Below are 21890 nucleotides of genomic sequence, written 5' to 3'. Positions count from 1 at the left end.
AATGCATCATACCTAGTGCTCATAATGTGGTCCCCTCTGCAATGCAGACGGACTGACTGCTTTACAGAGCATCTTTGTTCAGTCTGCAAGCCGGCCTTGAACTTCCTGCTGTCGGTCAGTTTAGTTCCCCAACCCATTTCCATTCTGGCTTATTGCATTCTTCCAACAAAGCCCAATGTAAACTGAGGGATACCACCTCTAACTTCCCTGAAACTAGCTTCCTTAATCTGTCAGCCAGATGGTTTCAACACTCGCACACTTTCAGATACAGTATATTCCTCATATCCTAGCGACTCTTTCCCCAATTTAAAATCAACATGTTTTCTTTCTTCTCTAGTTCAGATGAAAGGACTCAAATGTTAACTCTGTCTTTTTCCATAGATACTGCCTGCCCTTTTGGGTGATCCAGCATTTTCTGCATTTTTTATTTTTTAATATATACATATAATCACAGCGGGACATACAGCACAAAACTGGATACTTGGCCTCCTAATCAGTGTGCAGGATCAGAAAGGCTTCTGTTCCATGTTATAACCTGTGAGGTCATTCACTTATGGTCCTTGAAGGTAGAAGCGAGAATTCTCATCATCAAGACACATTGCTTAAATCAACCATATCAAAAGTTATGAGCACAGCAGAGGAATAGGAACAGAGGGAAAGCTTTGCATTAACACATTGTGCAGCACTGTGTAACACTGCCTGCAGATTGATACACGCATCCCATTTGATGCTTCACCTTTCCAGCTGAGCAGCCGTTCACTGAATTATATTACTGTGGCTCCGTCTTATGGTGAACACAGACCCCTGTTACAAGGACACAAAATCCACATCGATCCTCACAGCTCTGACTATGACCAATGTTTTGCGTGAATGCCTCTCGGAGCATGAAATCTTTGTGGGGGTGGGGAAGGTGGAGGAATTAAAGATGAGTTACATCGAGCAGTCTCGCAAAAATCAAAAGAAATTATGGTGCATTTCAGCAACTACAACCTCACTGTACCCTCCATTAATCACTAAAATAAGTCACTTTTGACAGCCATAACCTTATTTTCAAATACCTTTGAAGTTCATCATGCCTACAGAGCATCGTTTACTTCAGTTAAATTTATAACACCATCACACAAATCTATGCTTTACAAATCCCCTGCCATCAACACAATTTATGTTCTCAACTCCATAATTATTTACAAAAGTGTAACCTCTATTTTGTGCACAAATGTAATTAATCCATTTAAATTCTTTCAGTTGTTAATAAGCTGATAGGATAACTAACGTTGTAAATTGCCCCAAAGTTTATACAGGTGGCTAAACAAGAAGATGGGGAATTAAAACTGATTGGTCTGCTGGGAGCTAGCAGGGACTTGATGGGCCAAATGGCCTTTCTGTTTATAATAAATGTCTATTTATGTAGCTGTAAGCAGAAATGGGGAGAAAAAATATTTACAGACTGGATATAAGGCTACTGTAAATGTCATTTTCCTGAACAAAGTAAATAAAGTAACTACACAACCAAAGTAATTCTATTAAAAATACAATAAAAAGCAAAGAGAGGCCTCCAAATCAACTATTTGATATTTAAAGCAAGGTTAAGGAATCATAATAGTATATTGATTTATTCAACCTGTTTTTGCTCTGACCTTTACCTTTCACTGTGTTCTCGAGTCCCTTAGTCATTGGTTTCTCGGCAACAAAGCATAGGATTCAACATGCCCAGTCCACATTCTTAACAGGCAGAAGACCATGGCATTGCCAATTTTCCTTCATAAATCACTCTCATAACATAAAGGGTGAGTTCTTTGTTACATCCTTCCAGGATCTGATTGTGATTCAGTGACTAGGAGCAACTTGACCAGAGCAAACTGACTTTATACTCATCCTGACATTTCCTAAAATAAGCTGCAACTATCACACAAATTCCCCAGCCTTTTCTTTGCAATAAGAAACTTTCCACCAATTATATTAAAAGTTACCTTTCATAATTCTACACAGTCCCAAATGTGGTGTAATCTTTTTACAATTACTCCATTGTTATGTCAGGCTGCATTGTCCTCCTTAATTAAGCCAATTTGATCATATTATTTTAAATCCAAAATTGAAAGTAAATGCAAAAAAAAACAACGGCAGATGCTCAAAAACTGAAATATAAACAGAACATGTTGTAAAGACCCCACACGTTATTCTGTGGAAAGTGTAACAGGGTAACCATTTCAGTTTGTAACTCCTTCATCAGAATTCCTTTGATTCAGGGACTGTGATCTGAAAAATTAATCTGGCTCCTCTCCCACAGATGCGGCACAACCGCAACTAATTCCAGTTTTCAGTTCGACCCAAGATTATTTAAATAATTACATGGAGGAGGGGCAAAATCAGTGAACTGTGAGCAGTCCATGAGGCAAACATCAATTTTGCTCCACCTGACCAGCTTTTTTAAACCAGTTATTATGAAAGCCTAAATATGTGTACTTTTGTTGGCAGTATGTTGGTTCGGAAACACAAAAGAAAAGCACTCAGAGTCATAGAGCGATACCACACACACAAACAGGTCCTCCAACGTCACTGATTTTGGGAGGAAAGCAGAGCACCTGGCAGAAACCCATGCAATCAGAGGGAGAATACTGTATGTACAACTCACACGGAGCCTGATTCGCTGGGCAGAAGTTCTATCTCTCAGCAAGGGGCTTTGGTGCTCAGACAGACAACAGGGGGCCCAATTTGCACCATCCTCCTTCTCAAACAGGGTGCGCTTCAAAGGACAAACACGAGGAAATCTGCAGATGCTGGAAATTCAAGCAACAACACACACAAAATGCTGGTGGAACACAGCAGGCCAGGCAGCATCTATAGGGAGAAGCGATGTCGACGTTTCGGGCTGAAACCCTTCATCAGGACTAACCGAAAGGAAAGATAGTAAGAGATTTGAAAGTAGTGGGGGGAGGGGAAATGCCAAAATTACTTTTGTGCTTTCTTCCATGCTATCTTTCAGGGAATATATGCTTTCAAATCATATTTCAAAGGCCTGCTGTGTTCCACCAGCATTTTGTGTGTGTTGTTGCGCTTCAAAGGAGGGCTTTTATTAAAAGTTCAGCTGTAGCCATCACTATTTGCAGCAGCGTCTAAAGAATAATGTTTAATAAAGAGAAATACCAATGGAGCAGAACAAAATATAATTTAAGGGTAAAAACAGCTTTCAAACTAACACAGTTGCATTAGAGATGGAAGACACAGTACATGTAGGTAGTTATTGTAACTGAATAAACCACTGATCGATGAAAAATCTCAGTCTCATTGTTGCCCTGTACTATTCACTATGCTGACAGACTAAATGACAACAGTTACCATGGATATTATCATGTACATCTTGGAGACAAGTGTGCAAGTCAGCATGGGCCATTAATAAATGGCGTCTCTCAGTCAAATAGTTCCCATGACCTTGGCAGTGATTGACAAAGTTATGCCTCATTAAAGTTATGCAAATTTATGAAATCTGTCCTCACATATTTACAAAGCAGCTGAATGACACAGATGCATCGCAGAATCTCAAGGGCTGGATAAGGAAATTTATATTCTTCTTAAAGTATGAGTGCCTTTAAACGTGGAGAAAATGAAAACTGAGCAGATTAACTGCAAAGCCAGTATTTGTTAGAGCCTTAAATGTCTTCAGCGATGGGCCAATACGTTTGAAAGGGTCTCCTTGAACATATGGATAAATGGGTGTAGGATAGCAAATGTAATTAAGAGAAGGCTGACCTTTGTGGGACCCCATCAACGCTCATCATGCATTTTAAAAAACAAATTCTGTTTTGCTATCCAACCAGAATTTTTGCAGATTGCTGAACAAGGGCTTACACAATTTGCATAATGATTTCACTTTCCAGAGATGATACATAAAATTAATATAATAAAGGTTCCATATATTGGGGTTTTAAAGCAAACAAAAACTATTTAAATCAGCAGGAAATTAATCCAGCTGGATTTGGTACTATAAAGCAGAGGCGATGATAAAGTCAGATCTAAGAACAATTGCCTGCTTATGGACGAGGTGTATTAATGTAGATAAATGCATGTGCTTATGCATGTGAATTGGGTTAACAGCATGCTTCATTATGGAAGTGACTACAGACCTGTAATTATTTTATTTGAGTTCAAGACTATCGGAGGGTTAGAGGATGGTAGTTCTGCTAATGTTAAATTAATTTTGCTTACTAAAATACCGCTTACCAAGAGATTTTCAATTTTGACACAAGGTAATCATCCCAAGTGTAAAGGAGTGTGAATCGCATTAACTGGGGAAATAACTTCCTTTGTTTATACCAAAATGGATAAAGCAGGGAGAAGACCTTTACTTTTGTGCTTTCTTCCATGCTATCTTTCAGGGAATATATGCTTTAAGCAATGCAAGAATGGGGAAGGAAAATGAAGGAGCTAACTGGTTAGCACAGCTTCATACCTTTGCAAAGGATTTGGTCAATCGCCTCACTAGTAAGTTTAGTTTTTGCAAAAACATACAATTCATCTTTCAAACTTAATTTTATTGTAAATAATAGTATTTTTGTGTAAATTATACTCACATAGACTGAATTAGCCATGACCGTACAGTCATTAATTGATGCCTCATTTCTTTTGTGAGCTACAGGACTACATTTAGTATCTATTATTTGTTACCACTATCACCGAGTATTGGCCAGCATATCTTCCTTAAAGGAAGTGAAAGTGCTTTTGGCAGGCACAATGTCTGAATGGGTTCCCTGTAGCAAGATCCCTGCAGATTGCAATTGTCATGACAAAGAGATGTCCATGAGCTCCCAAAACTACAGGTAACCTATTCTGCAGCACACTCCATTCTCCTTCCTATATCCTGCCAAGGCAAACTTGCATTCAACTCCCCTCCTGACACAGGTCATTGGGTTTTTGGGGGTTTGGCCAGGGTTAATCAGGTGTGCCTAGGGTTTGTGGGGGTGTGGCCAGAGTTAATCAGATGTGCCTAGGGGGTCCAAGTGCTTTAGACTTTAGGATTAGGTTTGAGGCTAGGGTTGGCGGTTGTATATGTTGGGTTGGGAGAGTGGGGGTGTGTGCCCCTTTGGGCTTTAGGTGTAGGTTTGAGGGTAGGAATGGCGGATGTATGTGTGGGGCTGGGAGAGGTAAGGTTGTGGAGATTTGTGTGGTGAGCTATGAGGTGCTATGGCGGATAGAGCAGTGCAGTGGAGCCAGTTTAATCTGGCCTCACATTAAGGTTAGTGTTGGGATTAGGGTTAGGATGCCAGTATGCGGGCAGTGGGCAAAATATCCCTCTAGTGTTTGTGGATCAACACAGAGGCAGTTCTGTAAAACAAATCTAGATCCCAGCAATTAACTCATTGAACAAAGAAACTATTCTCCTCTGACAACTAAGAGCAGATTTCTTTCTCTCTATCCACGTGCATATTCTTAGAGTCAAAGAATCAAACATGAAAGCGGGTCCAGAGCCTGCTAGCCAGTGTCACAATGACATCCCACTGACACCCCGCTCACCTCCCCAGCTACTTTCACTTCAGCACACAAGTGCATATGACCTCAACTACCAATGGAAAGGCCACCTTCAAGGGGCAGCAAAGCAGTACACCCGCCGCTGGCCCTGGCTTTCTCTGCAAATGAATTGCGAGATGAGGAGACGGTGATTCAGTGAGAATTGCTTGGCCCACATTAATGACGCCACAATTCCGCAGATTTGTAAGTAGAGGGAAAGAGAGAAAAATAAATAAATATTGGTATTACTATTACTCTTTTGTTGACAAAATACCTAGATACACTGAAACATATTGTTTGCATGCCATCCAGTTTATTCCATAAATAAGTATATTGTGGGAGTAAAAGGAAAATCAATGCAGAATATAGTGTTAATGTTACAGGAAAAAAATGCTGTGCAGGTAGATAAATAAAGTGCAAGATCTAGAGAGTTCATCTTTTAGCATTTGAGGAAAATGAGCTATTTAAATCAGCCTAGACATTTTAGCTTTGGGGCAATCATTATCAGTCTGACATTCTCAACAGCTTGCAGAGGTACAAGCCTGTTGTCTTCTCAACATACAACAGTTTCTTACTGCCATCTTCAGTCAATATCCTGACATTGCACCTGTGAGGAGGCTATAATGAAATTTTTATACTGCCGAAGATCAGTCTGCCCATGATGACTGTCAACACTCAGACACTTTTCCCTGTCCTTTCTCCACATGTTCAGAATGTTTTTTTTGGCTTAGCTATTTCACCCCTTCATTTTATGGAGTCCACTCCTGTAGTTTTGATAGAACATTGTGGGTTGGAGAGTTATTTGTGCCTGGAAACAGCCACTAAAAATAGGACGCAATGAGGACTCACCCCACTGCCTTAGTCCAATAACACAGAGCTTTTGCGTGCGAACCCAGAAATTAGGAGAAGCTGATTAGGGTAGTTTGCCATCAGCACGCACTAAGTGTTAATAATGCTGGCCACATGCTGGCATTAACCAACACTAAGCGATAGCAATGTCTGTACCTAGTAAAGGGAAGATGACCCCCAAGTTCAACAACTCCAGGAAATCTTTGGGCGGCTTGTGACTATTGACACCAACAATGGCAGTAAAGAAATGGAAAGGAACATGTCACTTCAATATCAGTGACCTCAGCTGGAAGGGATGTTGTCTGAGAGAAACTCTGTCTTCTTGGAGAGGACACAAAGGGGCCAAAGGCTTTGAAAGTGAGACTGCCAAGCTTCCACAATTATCCAATGATCCTTTTTCTTCAATTGGTTTTAGTAATGTCAGTTACACACAAGACACAAGAACACATAGGAGCAGAATTAGGCCACTCCGCCCATCAAATCTGTTCTGCCATTCTATCATGGCTGACTTATTATCTCCCTCAACCCCATTCTCCTGCTTTCTCCCCCTAACCTTTGACACCCTGACTAATCAAGAACTTATCAACATCAGCTTTAAATACACTCAATGACTTGGCCTCCACAGCCATTCATGTTGATGAATTCCACAGATTCACATGCTAAAGAAATACCTCCTCATCCCCGAACTAAATGGACATCCCTCTATTCTGAGACGGGGCCCTCCAGTCTTGGACTCACTCACTACAGGAAACATCCTCTCTGCATCCACATCCACCCTACCTAGATCTTTCAATATAAGATAGGTTTCTTCTAAACTCCAGCAAGTAAAGGCGCAAAGACATCAAACACTCCTCATATTTTAACCCTTTCATTCCTAGAATCATTCTTGTGAACCTCCTCCAGATTCTCTCCAATGCCAGCACATCTTTTCTTTGATAAGGGGCCCAGGACTGCTCACAATACTCTGTGCTGTCTGACCAATGCCACATAAAGCCTCAGTATTACATCCTTGCACTTACATTCTAGTCCTTGCAAAATTAATGCTAATGTTGCATTTGCCTTCCTTACCACTGACTCAACCTGCACATTTGCCTTCAGGGAATCCTACAGGGTATTAAGGATAGGACTGGGCAGTTTAAATGGTTCGGCACAGAGTAGATGGGCTGAAGGGCCTGTTTCTGCACTATACTTTTCTACTATCACCTCTTGGCATTTTACACCACTCCACTCTCCACCCCCCCCCACTCACCTGCCTATAAACCCCCTCACCTTGATATATCATCCACCAGAACTTACTCCACCCCTCCCCCCTCTTTTTATACTGACTACCTCCCCTCTTTCATTCCAGTCCTGATGTGGGGTGTCAATCAAAAACTCCAATTTTCCATTTCCATGGATGCTACCTGGCATGCTGAATTCCTCCGGCTTTTATGAGCTGCTCAAAACTGACCTTTTCACTGCCATTGTACATGTCTGCGTCCCTCAAGTGTAGACACTGAGGAACTAGAACAAATTGGGGGTTGTTCATCAAAGATCTGAAGTGTCACGGCACAGAGGCTCCCTGGAAGAGTCCATTGGCTCTCATCTTTAGGTAGGGAATTCCAGAGCAAGGGAACTCCACCAATAGTGGGAGCAGTGGATCCAGAGAAAGCAAGATAAGTTGTCTCTCATTCCCAACTCTAGAACTTGTGGAGCCTCTTTAGATAATATGCCCGATAACAGAGCCAACACCAACAACAATAAAATAAACAAGAGAAAATGCCCTTCACCAGGACTGGGGGGGAAAGATGAGGAGTCCAAGTAAGAAGGTGGGTGGAGGGGAGGAAGAACCACAGGGTGATAGATGAAGCCTAGATTTACTAGGATGTTACCTGGGTTTCAGCACCTAAGTTACAGAGAAAGGTTGAACAAGTTAGGTCTTTATTCTTTGGAGCATAGAAGGTTGAGGGGGGACTTGATAGAGGTATTTAAAATTATGAGGGGGATAGATAGAGTTGACATGGATAGGCTTTTTCCATTGAGAGTAGGGGAGATTCAAACAAGAGCACACGAGTTGAGAGTTCAGGGGCAAAAGTTTAGGGGTAACATGAGGGAGAACTTCTTTACTCAGAGAGTGATAGCTGTGTGGAACGAGCTTCCAGTAGAAGTGGTAGAGGCAGGAGCGATATTGTCATTTTTAAAAATTGGATAGGTATATGGACAGGAAAGGAACAGAGGGTTATGGGCTGAGTGCAGGTCAGTGGGACTAGGTGAGAGTAAGCGTTCAGCACGGACTAGATAGGCCAAGATGGCCTGTTTCTGTGCTGTAATTGTTATACGGTTAAACCAGGAGGGCGGGAGGGGTGAAGTAAAGATCTAGTAGTTGATTGGTAAACATCTGCACTTCGTCCACTAGAAAAAGCAGGATCTCCCAGTGGCCAGCCATTTTAATTCTGCTTCCCACTCCCATTTGGATATGTCCATCCATGGCCTCCTCTACTGTCATGATGAGGCCACACTCAGGTTGGAGGAGCAACACCATATATTCCGTCTGAGACGCCTCTAACCTAATGGCATGAACATCAACTTTTCAAACTTCTGATAATGCCCCCCCCTCCATCCCCTTTTCCCTTTCTCATCTTATCACCTTGCCTGTCCAGCACATCCCTCTGGTGTTTCTCACCCTCTTCCTTTCTTCCATGGCCTTCTGTCGTCTTGCATCAGATACCCCCTTCTCCAGCCCTGTATTTCTTACACCAATCAACTTCCCAGCTCTGTACTTCACCCCTCCCTCCTTCCCACCTTCTTATTCCAACTCATCATTTTTTGCTCAGTCCTGATGAAGGGTGTTGGCCCAAAACGTCAACTGCACTCTTTTCCATAGATGCTACCTAGCCTGCTGAGGTCCTCCAGCATTTTGTGGGTATTGCTCCAATAAAATGAAAACCACTTGAAGAAAAAATGTAATCGATACACAAAAGATGAGACCGCATACTCAAGAAGAACGCACAATGATTGTAGGTCAGGGTCTATTAATTATATCCTCTTTAATTTCCCCCAAATGTTATTAACTACAACTGGACTACAATGGACTTTGTTCAGTTTTATTTCTTATATTATTTTTGCATAACATATACAAGTTAGGTTTTTCTTGTGAGCATTGGTTATCTGATGCTAAGTCCCTGTGCTGTTGCAACTAAATCTTTCATTGTCCTTGGGCACACGCATACTTGTGCATATGACTGCATTTGCTTCTGATAGTTTCCACTTTATTGATTGCTCAGTGATACTAAATGTTAATATTTGAGTTCTCTTGGGACAGGTCAAATTCTTTATAGTCTCTAAGAGAGGAGGCACACTTCAAACACTGCAAGCATCTTATCAGTGAACACCAGAGAACAGAACTCACCGTTTTCAGGGCTGAGCTTTGGGCTTCCGCTGCCGTTCTTGTCGGGCTTCACTTTGACAGGTTTTGCATGGAATGTGGATTGTTCTCTGGCTAAAACTTGCTCCTTCTTTTCTTTCCTCTTTGGAGATTGTGACAGGGTCAGTGGATATACTTCACTCTCAGCCCCTGTAGAACGGATTTGCCGATCTCCCTGTTAATTCAATAAATCTAGATGAGTAATTATTTCATCTGTGGCTCTGCAATAATTATTAAAATGGAATTCCTATCCATTTTGATGTTCATTATTAAAGTTCTTTACATCTGGTTAGAAAAACTGTGCAAGGTGCTGCCTCTCTGCAGACAAGTTACTGAAGTGCTGCCTGTTTTTATTTGGGAACAGTGGTATTTTTCATTAGTGAGAACATATCTCCCAGCACAGTTGTACTCATATAGTCTGGTTCATCAGTCTCCGTGATTGTTTGGAAAACATAAGAGGATGAAACAAATAACTTACCCTGAAATTTGAGAAGCTAAACTCAGATGTATCAGTGTTGTAGTGGAATAAATGAATTACAGAGCCATGAGAGAGGAGTTGGCCAGAATTGATTGGAAAAGAACACTGGCAGGGAAGAGGGCAGAGAGCAATAGCTCGAATTTCTGAAAGCAATTCGGAAGGCACAGGAACTATACATCCTAAAGAGGGAGAAATATTCTAAAGGCAAGATGACACAGCCATTACTAACAAGAGAAGTCAAAGGCAACACAAAAGCCAAAGAGAGGGCATGTGATAGAGCAAAGATTAGTGGGATGATAGGGGATTAGGTCGCTTTTAAATACCAACAGAAGGCAATTGAAAAGTCATTAAGGTAGTAGAATAAGAAAATAAGCTAGCCAATAATATTAAAGAGGATACCAAAAGTTTCTTCAGATACATAAAGTACAAAAGAGAGGTAAGAGTGGATACAATGCTGGAGAGGTAGTAATGGGAGACAACAAAACAGCAAACAAACTGATTAAGTATTTTGCATCAGTCTTCACTGTGGAAGACACCAGCAGTGTGGAGGAAAAAGGGTCACGAAGTGTGTAAAGTTACCTAACTAGAGAGAATGTTCTTGAGAAACTGAAAGGTCTTAAGTCACCAGTTCCAGATGGTGTACACCACAGTGTTCTGAAAGAGGTGGCTGAAGAAATTTCAGAAGCATTTGTAATGATCTTTCAGGAATTACTAGATAATTGCAAATGTCACTACACTCGTCAAGAAGGGAGAGAGGAAGAAGAAAGGAAACTATAGTCTGACCTCAGTGGTTGGGAAGATGTTGGAGTCAATTATTAGGGATGAGGTCTCAGTATACTTGGAGCCACATGATAAAATAGTCTGTAGTCAGCATGGTTTCCTCAAGGGAAAAACTTGACTGACAAATCTGTTGGAATTCTTTGAAGAAGTAACAAGCAGGATAGACAAAGGAGAATCAGTTGAAGTTGTGTGCTTGGATTTTCAGAAGGCTTTTGACAAGGTGTCACACATGAGGCTGTTTAACAAGCTACACACCCATGGTATAACAGGGAAGATTCTAGCATGGATAAAGCAGTGGCTGATTGACAGGAGGCAAAGAGTGGGAATAAAGGGAGCCTTTTCTGTCTGCTTGCTAGTGATTAATGGCGTTTCACAGTGGTTTATGCGGTGACTGATTTGGATGATGAAATGGATGGTTTTGTCGCAAAGTTTGCAGACAATATGAAGATAGATGGAGCAGCAGGTAGTTTAGAGGAAGCAGAGAGGCTACAGAAGAACTTAGACAGATTAGGAGAATGCGTAAAGAAGAGGCAGGTGAAACATGGTGTCAGGAAGTGTATGATCATGCACCTCAGTAGAAGAAATGAAAGGGGTGAATATTTTCTAAATGGAGAGAAAATACAAAAAACTGAGGTACAAAGGGACCTTGTGCAGGATTTTCTAAAGGTTAATTTGCAGGTTGAGTTTGTGGTGAGGAAGACAAATGCAATGCTAGCATTCATTTCAAGAGGACTAGAATATAAAAGCAAGGATGCAAGGTTGAAACTTGAAAAAGCACTGGTGAGGCCTCACGGAGGATTGTGAGCAGTTTTGGGCCCCTTACCTTAGAAAGGATGTGCTGAAACCAGAGAGGGTTCGAAGGAGGTTCACCAAAATGATTCCAAGATTCAATGGCTTGTCATGTGAAGAGTGTTTAATGGCTCTGGGCCTATATTCACTAGAATTTAGAAGAATGAGGGATGCTCTTGTTGAATCCTATCAAATGGTAAAAGGCCTTGATAGAGTAGATGTGGAGGGGATATTTCCTAAGTGGGAGAATCTAAGACCTGAGGACACAGCCTCAGAATAGAGGAGTGCCCTTTTAATACGGAGATGAGGAGAAATTTCCTTAGCCAGAGAGTGGTGAATCATTGGAATTCCTTGCCACAAGATGCTGTGGAGGCCAAGTTTTTACGTATGTTTAAGGCAGAGGTTGATAGATTCTTGATTAACCAGGGCATGAAGGAATATGGGAGGAAGGCAGGAGATTGGGGCTGAGAGGTAAATTGGATCAGGCATGATGAAATGGTGGAACAGACTCAATGGGCCAAATGGCCTAATTCTGCTCCTTTATCTTATGGTCTAATGTACTTGCAATCACAGCACATATTTAAAAAAATACTTGGAATATCCAGTATCACAGAAAATTAGAAAGGACTCACTTTTTAATTAGCATTAAGGGAAATTTTGCAGTGAGCCGTGATAAACTATTACAGTTAATAACTAGCAGCTCAGAAAGTCTTGGCTGAAACCTCGTCTGCACTAATAGATTACAGTTAAGGAAATAAATCTTTCATTTTGCTTGGATTTATTCCTTTACTTCTATTTAACATTGTCTTAACATTAACATTATCATTAACATTGTCATTAACATTACCCAATTTCCCTCGGGATCAATAAAGTATGTCTGTCTGTCTAAAGTGTAACATGCTGTAAGGTTTCACTGCTAATGTAATGGTTTCTCTGTGGCAGCAATGTTTGGGTTATGACTAGAGATAGCGGGGTTTGGAATGCTGGGGCTATCCAATGAGAGAAATATTGTTCTTTCTTGCGAACCTGGAAGAGAGATCTCTTCCTTCACGGTCTTTTGCCGGGGAGAGATGAGGAGAGAAGATGCAAATGGAGAGAGCCAGACAGAGTGGACTTGGAGCGAGGGTCCGAAGGTTAGCGACAATTGGAGGAGGTCAATGGCGGATGAACCGCTTATCACTGAGCTCCACATTTGCACATTAGACTATTTCATGAGAATAGGCCCTTTTTCTTTTTTTTTGTTTCCTTTACTAACCATAGACGTAGTCAAATTAAGAATTATAAAGCTCAATCGATTAATTGCATATTGTGTACTGTTTGTTATTTCAGGGTACTGATTTGTAACAGGGGACACATCACGCAGCATCCACACAAATGAGATTTCTTAAGCTTGGCCGGGCCGGGGGCTATCACCCCCTATATTAAGGCGCTAGCCGAAGCAAGAGTTACACAAAAGTAAACTTTCAAACAATTATCTTGTTATGTGTGTCAATACAATCAAAAATGTTAATATTCAAAAGATTTCTTTTATACAAACGTGCACTTAAATTAGGATATTTGCCAATTTACTTAATAGCTTTTATCCATCCATAATTTAAAATAGTGCCTTTCTAAAATAATGGGAATGATATTGCCAGAGGGCTAGTACCTTTAACTGGAGGATGAAGGGAAATGCAGAGTGAGGTGCTGGAAATAAACTATGTTGGTTAGAATTTTTTCCCAGAGCTTTGCTTGTGAATGCACAAGCAAATGGAGCACTCCCAGGAACCCCCGTATCTTCATTCACCAGCTTTATGGACTAATTCCAATCATTGTCTCTCAGTGATCTTGAAGGACAAAATATCACAGCACCTGATACTCTGCCTTCTCCCAGCTTCTTATAAATGCATACATGTGTTGCTTGGCACATTTCCTTGTGGTACCATTTTCCACATCAATAACCATTCCCTTGGTTAGGAAGTTGTTCCTGAATTTCCCTTCAATTTTTAGTGACTCCTGCATATTTGAAGGCCTTGACTTAAATCACCCCAATATCATATCTGTGTAGCCCCTTCCAACTGTTTAATTTTGTAACTTTGAAGATCTCTAGAGTTGTGACAGGTCTTCATGCCGTGTCTATCCCTCCTGTAGACTCCATTGATTTTCTCTTGACTCTGTCAACTAAGCATCCCATGAACTTTGGCTCTTTAAAAGTATCCATAAAAAGCTGACCTACACACACTTGCAAAAAAAAAGCCACAGATCTAGCACTTGGATGCTTTATCTCTCTCAATTAACACCCCAAATATGGGGTCTTTTTGGCAAGATTAGTGGTTATTCCTCTACCAACTTGGCAAACTTGTTTTGATACAATTGTGACATTTGTTTGTACTGCTTCAAGCCATATCTTTTAGTCAGCCACATTGGAATTGGAGGCAAGTTACCAACAGAACAGACAGGGCAAGGACAACATGTATCCTGCTCTAAAAGGATGAGTCCATTTTGAACAATAACACCTTTAATGTCAATTTTATGCATCTGTATTTTCCCATATATTCAAATCTCAGACCATCATGGAAGAATATGAATTCTTAGTCTTGGAATACCACCTGGTCCACTGTTATAATTGTGTGTAAGATTCAGTGTCTCAATAGCTTTAGGGAACGACTGGTTTACATTTCTTAATTCTCAGGTGTATGAAGGTTTTGTACATTAGTACAGCCAGACTCTATGTCCAAAAGTCTTACACAGAAAATGTCTCAAAGTTAAAAGTTATTTCAAATCCTTAAGTAAGAATTTTACCTTATTCTTGTGCCCTGAACCGAGCAAACAGCAAGCAAACTCCACCTTCACTCTAAGATATACTCAGTGTTGAGTATAGAAAGACATTTCTGTTTTTTCACATTCCCATCATCATACAAAAAAACAATTGTATTAGAGAAGGACTAAGTGGAATCCTACAGACTCGTGCTGGTCAGGTTCACTTTTGATTACCGTAAGCAAATCTGAACTCCTAGGAGTTTGAGAAGAATGATTTATGAAGCCCTGCAGCATCAATTTATGAATTATTAAATCGATTTGGAATAATTCTCCTGTTAGAAAATTCTCTGACCCAAAGAATTAAAAAGGGATTTTTAAAAAGGAACTGTAAGATACAGAAAGCCATGAATTAATTCTTCAACCATTGAGCATCTTCACATTCAACAGAAGTACATTCGTCTCTCCACTCCTAAGAATGAAACCTTAAATTCAGATGGAAGGTGAAACACTAACTAAAAACAAAAACAAATTATATTTGATCAGTTGTCAACTTACACTACTGGATCTTTTTACTGATATGCAGTTGTTATATTCAGCATATATCTGGAATTTTGAACTGTGGAATCAATTCCAATAACAATTTTTGTAACTATACCACTATCTTTTTATCATCATAATTGTACTTCGCAAGAATTTGTTAACGACTAACTCATCCCAGTAATTCATCCCTGTAACTCAACTGGAAAAGTACTTCCACCAAACAAAACTGTTGAAAAATGGGTAAGATAAAGAATTACTGAGATTAAATTCAGGCACAATCATCACAATACAACCCTGTGACATCGACCCCATCTCCCTCCCTACACACGTGCACACACTCACCTAATGCTTTTCAGAGCTTGTCCAGTTCACACACAAGTGCCAAGGATATTTTATGTCCACTTAAGGGAGGTAACAGGGCTCAAAGTTTAGCATTTAATGTGAAAAAAGCACCTTGACTGTGTGCTAACTACTCCAATAATAGAGCCTTGGAATATCAACCTACATTTTGTGGTAAAGTTCCGCTATACGTAATCTAAATCATAATCTACTTTGGGCATAAATATTACAAATATTATATCCCTTCAAATCTTAAAATTTTATTCACTTCTTGCACAATGTAAATGATTCTCCAGAAATAATTAACAAAGTGGAACATCTGTTTAATTTGGCATTATAATCAGCTCCAACATGTTGGACAAAAGAGCCTGTTATTTGATTGTAATTTTCTATGTTAGTTTGAGTTCAAGTTCAGTTTATTGCCCTTTAACAGTAACCACATATACCACCAAATAAAATTATGTTCCTCCAGACCAGGGGCCGGCAACCCGCGGCTCCAGAGCCGCATGCGACTCTTTCATTTCTGTGCTGCGGCTCCCTGTGGCTTTGGAAGATAAATGATGAGTATTTAATTAAAATGTATTTTATGTTAGTTTGTTAGTTTTTGAAATGTAATTCTAAATTTGAAGATTATGGTGATCTTGTACAATCTAAATAAAACGTGTTTTTTGTCGCTATTTACATACATCACCACTGCCAATGTCTGACACCCGCCAGTGTGCAAATTTTTTAATTTTTCAATCCAAGGTAGGCTAACTGTGGAGAATTCTAAAAAAAGAAAAGTGACTGAAGAAAACAGAACGTTTAATGATACGTGGGCAGCTTTCACTGCTGACGAGACTGGTTTACCAGTATGCCTAATATGCAATGAAAAACTAGCAAACAACAAAAAGTCAAATGTCGCAAGACATTTCCAGAATAAACAGGCAGCCTTTGCTCAAAAATATCCGGATGGAGATGAGAGAAAAAAACCCATTTCAGAACTGATGCGGAAGATTGATCTGAGCAAAAATCATTTCAAGAAGTGGATGAAGTCTGGAAAATCAACTGCATATGCTAGTTTTGTTGCCGCTCAGGAAATAGTCAGGCACGGGAAGCAGTTTACAGATGGTAAATATATAAAAGAATCTTTCATTAAGATTTCAGAACATCTATTCATGGACTCTAAAAACAAAACTGAAGTTGTGCAGAAAATCAGGGATATGCCCCTCTCTGCAAAGACTGTCAAAGACAAACCATAAAAATGGCAGAAGACATCCCAAGACAGCAAATTAAAGACATCAATTCAGCTGTGGCCTACTCGATTGCCTGTGACGAGTCTAAAGACAAAGGTGATATTGAACAAATAGCGCTGTTCTGCCGGCATGTAAACTCTGCCAGGCCACAGGAAGAAATGATTGAGTTGATACCTCTAAAAGGCCAAACATGGGGGGAGGACATCTGTGAGGCTGTCTTGAATTGTTTAAGAGCCAAAGGAATAAAGACCACCCACCTGGTGTCAGTAGCTACTGATGGGGCACCAAGTATGACAAGAGCGCACAAGGGATTTGTGGCTTTACTGCAGAAGTCACTGGACAGAAAGCTGGTGACTTTTCACTGCATCTTGCACCAAGAGGCACGGTGCACTCAAACATTTCCTCCAGAATGCACAGAAGTAATGGATGTTGTCATTCAGATTGTCAATAAAATAATGGCAAAAAGTTCAAATCACCGTCAATTCCGTTTGTTACTGGACGAGCTGGAAAGCGCATATTCTGATCTCCTGCTGCACAACAAAGTCCGGTGGCTGTCCAGAGGGGAGGTGCTGAAACGCTTTGTCGTGTGTCTGGAAGAAGTGAAAACTTTCCTGGGCAGCAAAGGGCTCACCTTTCCTGAGCTGGAACAGCCAGAGTGCCTTAAAGGCTACACTTCATGGTAGACATGACAGCGCACCTGAACACGCTGAACACAGCTCTTCAGGGGAAAGGACGCACAGCCCTGCACATGTTGGAGGATGTTTTGGCATTCGAGCGCAAGTTGACAGTGCTTGCCAGAGATTTACAGAAAGGCACATTGTCTCACTTATCCAATTTGAGAGAGTTCAAACAAGCTCACGACATGATAAATTCGGAGTATTACATTCTGGAATCATCGCAATGCAAGCATCGTTTGGGAAACGCTTCTGTGAGTTCAGAGAGGAAAAAACACATTATCCTTCCCGGTCACTCCCCGAAGCATCGATACATCCCTACTGAATACAACTGCATTGGCAGGTGTGAGTCAACCTGATCTTGAGATGGAACTGGCCGACATAGCCAACGAAGACATATGGGTGTCCAAGTTTAGACGCTTGACAGCAGACCTTGAAGATGTTGCCCATCAGAAGGCCGTTCTTGCTCAGAATCACAAATGGAGTGATATTGAAAACCTCCCCAAATCGGTCAACCTTGTGTTCGAAACATGGAATGCTATCCACGACACTTATGTAAACATTAAAAAGTATGCGCTTGGAGTCCTGTCGATCTTTGGATCCACATATGTATGTGAGCAGGTGTTCTCCAACTGAACTTTATTAAAAACAAACATCGCGCACGCCACACAGATGACAGCTTGCGATCCTGTGTAAAGATGAAGGTGACGTCATACAGACCTGATGTGCAGACGCTGTACGCTGAGGTCAAGGAGCAGAAATCCCATTAACCAATTATGATAAATATTTTAATTGCCTATTATTTTACGTATATTCATATTTTTCATTGTTCAGTGGAATAGTCCTTTTATCTTTCAGGTTGACAGCTGGCTGACGTTATTTTTGGTTTGCTGCTGGCGGACAATTTAAGTTTGGCGTTTTTCATAAAAACAAGAAGGACTCAAATAGACATTGAGCATTTTACTTAAAAGTAACCTTCAACCCAACATTTTTTTTCGGAGTTCAAAATGTTTTTGTTGCATGCAGAAATGTAATTTCGTTTTCTCTGCAGGAGTCCATCGATTTCATAAATGCAACACATTATAGTTTGTTTATACATAGCATAAAGGCAAAAAAAAACATTGTATGTAGTGTTATTTAATTTAAAATGTCAAATGGGTTTTGTGGCTCCCAGTGTTTTCTTTTCTGTGGGAAACGGGTCCAAATGGCTCTTTCAGTGGTAAAGGTTGCTGGCCCCTGCTCCAGACCAAGGTGCGCATTATAGTACATATAACTCACTCACTCACACACAACACAAAGTAATACTGCCAGAAATAAATTAACAAATAATAAGCTACATTTAAAACACAAGTTAAAAAGTGGCAGTGTAACACTACTGGTGTTTCACTTGTGATGAAACCAGGGTGTAGCAGGGAGTACAGTTGTGTAACGGCCTGGGGGAAGAAGCTGTTTCCCATCCTGGCAAAATCCTCGTGAACCTCCCCTCCACTCAGCTTAGTAGAATCCTTTCTATAGCAATGTGCCCAAAACTGAACACAATACAAGTCCCCCCCTTTACAAAGGTTCCTATGAAACCTTTCTTAAGCCGAAATGGCGTAAAGCGAAGAACCATTCATTTATATGGGGAAAGTTTTCGTAAAAGCAAAAATCCTCTTTGTAATGCGAAAACAGGTTACTAATGTGGGTCTTTTGTAAAGGCAAAGTGGCATAAAGTGAGCATTCGTAAAGCGGGGGACACCTGTATTCCAAATGCATCTCACCAAAGTATCATGGGTTTGATTCTCTGCAGCAGATGTCTTTCTCTATTCTCTTCGAGATGACGATCTGTACTTGCTAGGCCTTTGTTATTGCATCTAAATAAATTAGATCGTTTACATGAACTAGGCCCTTTCAGACTGGATGAGAGTTGCTAAATTACTTATCACATATTCCACTTCGCAGCAGTCATTTGAATGCTGTGGAACAGGGGCCTGGCCACCTCTTCTCCACCATAACTGCTCAGTTCTATTCATTGAAAAAAATTTGGAAGTCACTTGCACTTGAACAATGGAGCATACAAATCGAGCCAGGGAACAAAGGGTTCTATGCAAACAGAGATAAGCAATGAAAATATATAGAACTGCCAATGCTGGAAATCTGAAACAAAACATTCATAAAATACTGACGATACTCTGCAGATCAAGCAATATCTGCGGAGAAAGAAATGGAATGTGCAAGGCGCTAACCTTTATGGTATCAGTTCACAGGCAGGTATGCTTTAAGAGTCTGAGGAAGTTGGTTGTAATTTTAAGGAGCGGGTGGGAATTGCCACTGATGGGGCATGTGGAGTATGAGAAGGAGGGAAGTAAATTAATTTAAAGGTGATGCAGGATACCAAAAGACATGAGGTTACCTAATGTAATTACTTCATTTAAGAAGGGCAGCAGAGACATGCCAGGTCTCAGACAGGCCAATCAACCTTATGTCAATGGTCGGGGAATTATTGGACAAAATTATAGATGATTGGATTAATGTGCAGTCCATTTGGAAAGGCAAGGACTGATCAGGTATAGTCAGGATTGTGATGGGAACCCTAACTCATTACTTTGAGACTTTTCAGTCGCTAATTACAAATAGTGATGAAGGCAGGGCAGAAGGCACTTTCTATATGGAATTTGAAAGGTCATGCATGGAATTCTAGTCCAGAAGACTAAAGGTGAACTGGCTTGGAGTTAGAGTTGCAATGAAAAAGGTACTTGGCTGGCTATGCCAGCTCTCAGAGCACACACACCAGTCCTATTGCCCCACTTCCTTCCTGATAACCTACTCTCACACACGTGGCCATCAACTCCCCCCACCACCCCCAGACTTCTGTAGTTCCTGCCATTCAGCTACACAGTGGGCTAACTACAATCGTCAATTAACTTGTCCGCACGTCTTTAGCATGTGTGAGGAGACGGAACGTCCAGGGCAAACCTACACAGTTGCAAAGAAAGTTGCAGCTCAACATAGACAGCATCCGAGATCAGGATCTACTACACCACTGTGCTATCCCTGTGCCTAGTGAATCAGCTGTTTAGTCACGCAGCAATCAGTTACATGCCGGTATATGAAAGAAGATCATGTTTTACACTTCAAACGGTAAAGATGGTTACCCTGAAAGAAAAAGTTCACTCCAAAAAACGTGCTTTTTCAGAAGTGTGGCTCAGGAATAAATAGCACCACCTTATTGAATTTGATTACATAAAGGGAGTTGGGATGGTCCCTTTTTGCAGCATTAACACTTTTCGTCTCATTATTAATTTTATCAGTACCAGTTGCCTTCACAAACACTGCATTATTTCAACATAGCTTTGATTACTATTCATTCTCAGGACCAGGTTCACCTTGTGAGTCTATCTCTGACAGCCTGCAGTACATTAAGAAAGCAGCCGTGCTTATTCGTTCAAGTCCCAATACAGTGTGTCTTTTGTCTGAGGAGTTAAATGGATGATCTGCCATCCTTATAAAGTGCGCAAAGAAAATTCATGTCCCCGTTTTAATGAGTTTCTCCCTGGTATTCTGGTCAATGTTTATCCCTGAAATATCATCTCTGAAATAGGTCATGAACTGCACATTGATTGTACGTTAATTGTCTACCAGTTTGCCAGTGCTGCAATAGAAAAGTACTTTGGGGCTTCCTGAGGCTGTGAAAATTGCTATTTGAATGCAAGTTCTTTCTTTATTGCATTGCAGTCCTCTTATCTTCTGACTGCAGATTGCATTTCTTTATTCACTCATTTCATCAGAATCTATCCTTACAAACCCTATTTTTGCAAGTTACTGCAAAACATTAATTAACCACTAATTAGTCATGATAATATATAATGGGGGGTTACGGATTCTATTATCATGTCTGACAAAAATAAAACGAAACCCTGGCTGCGAATGGCGATGAGTGACAATGAGAGCTGAGAATGATTAATGAGGGAAGCCCAACAATATCCAACGAGAAAATTCACCCATTAATCAAGAAAGCCTCAGAATTTGTGCAAATGCCCTATTAACCCATTCCATGCAGGACAATTGCAACAACCTGCCAATGCTTGTGGAATCCAAATCCTTACATGCCTTTGATATTGTTCCTCTGTTTGTATTGCAAACGTCCTGGCATCTCCACTTTTAAGTCTGCCCTTCACCACCAGCTCCTGTATCAGACATGTCTGCAGTTAATCTACATCTATGGATTGGCTCAAGTCCTCCAAGCTGGCTGGGGCCAGTACCATCAGCAAGAGACAGATGAGAATCAATAGGAACTTTGTTGGGGTTTGGGGGGGGGCTGTCGAAGGAGAGCAGAACGTCAGTGTGAATTGGTTTATTGATGCAAGTGGGACGAGGGAGGTGGAGAAAGATGACTGCCAGTGTGAGCAAAGCAGTACTGAGGAGGTTAGACAGGACTGGCAGTAAGGAGAGAGAAATGGCTGTTTATATTAATAAAGTAAAAGTGAAGAAGGTTGGACATCCTTCAACATCCAGGGATATTCAATATTCAGGAGGGATAGACAGGAAAGAAAAGGAGGTGCGGTAGCATTGCTGGTTAGAGA

General features: G+C 40.8%; 1 protein-coding gene across 4 annotated transcripts in view; it reads right to left on the bottom strand.

Annotated features, from left to right (window-relative positions):
• The window catches only part of LOC132378490 (doublecortin domain-containing protein 2-like), a 196824-nt gene that overhangs the window by 74493 nt on the left and 100441 nt on the right, over window positions 1-21890 (bottom strand). For all 4 annotated transcript variants that reach the window (XM_059945435.1, XM_059945433.1, XM_059945432.1 and 1 more), the window contains one exon: window positions 9740-9929. In XM_059945435.1, coding sequence (XP_059801418.1) covers window positions 9740-9929 — 190 coding nt within the window. The remainder of the gene's footprint in view (window positions 1-9739; window positions 9930-21890) is intronic.

This window comes from Hypanus sabinus, chromosome 20 (assembly GCF_030144855.1).
Source record: "Hypanus sabinus isolate sHypSab1 chromosome 20, sHypSab1.hap1, whole genome shotgun sequence".
NCBI lineage: Eukaryota > Metazoa > Chordata > Chondrichthyes > Myliobatiformes > Dasyatidae > Hypanus > Hypanus sabinus.
Note: the sequence above shows the minus strand (reverse complement) of the source record. Positions and strands in the feature narration are given on the sequence as shown.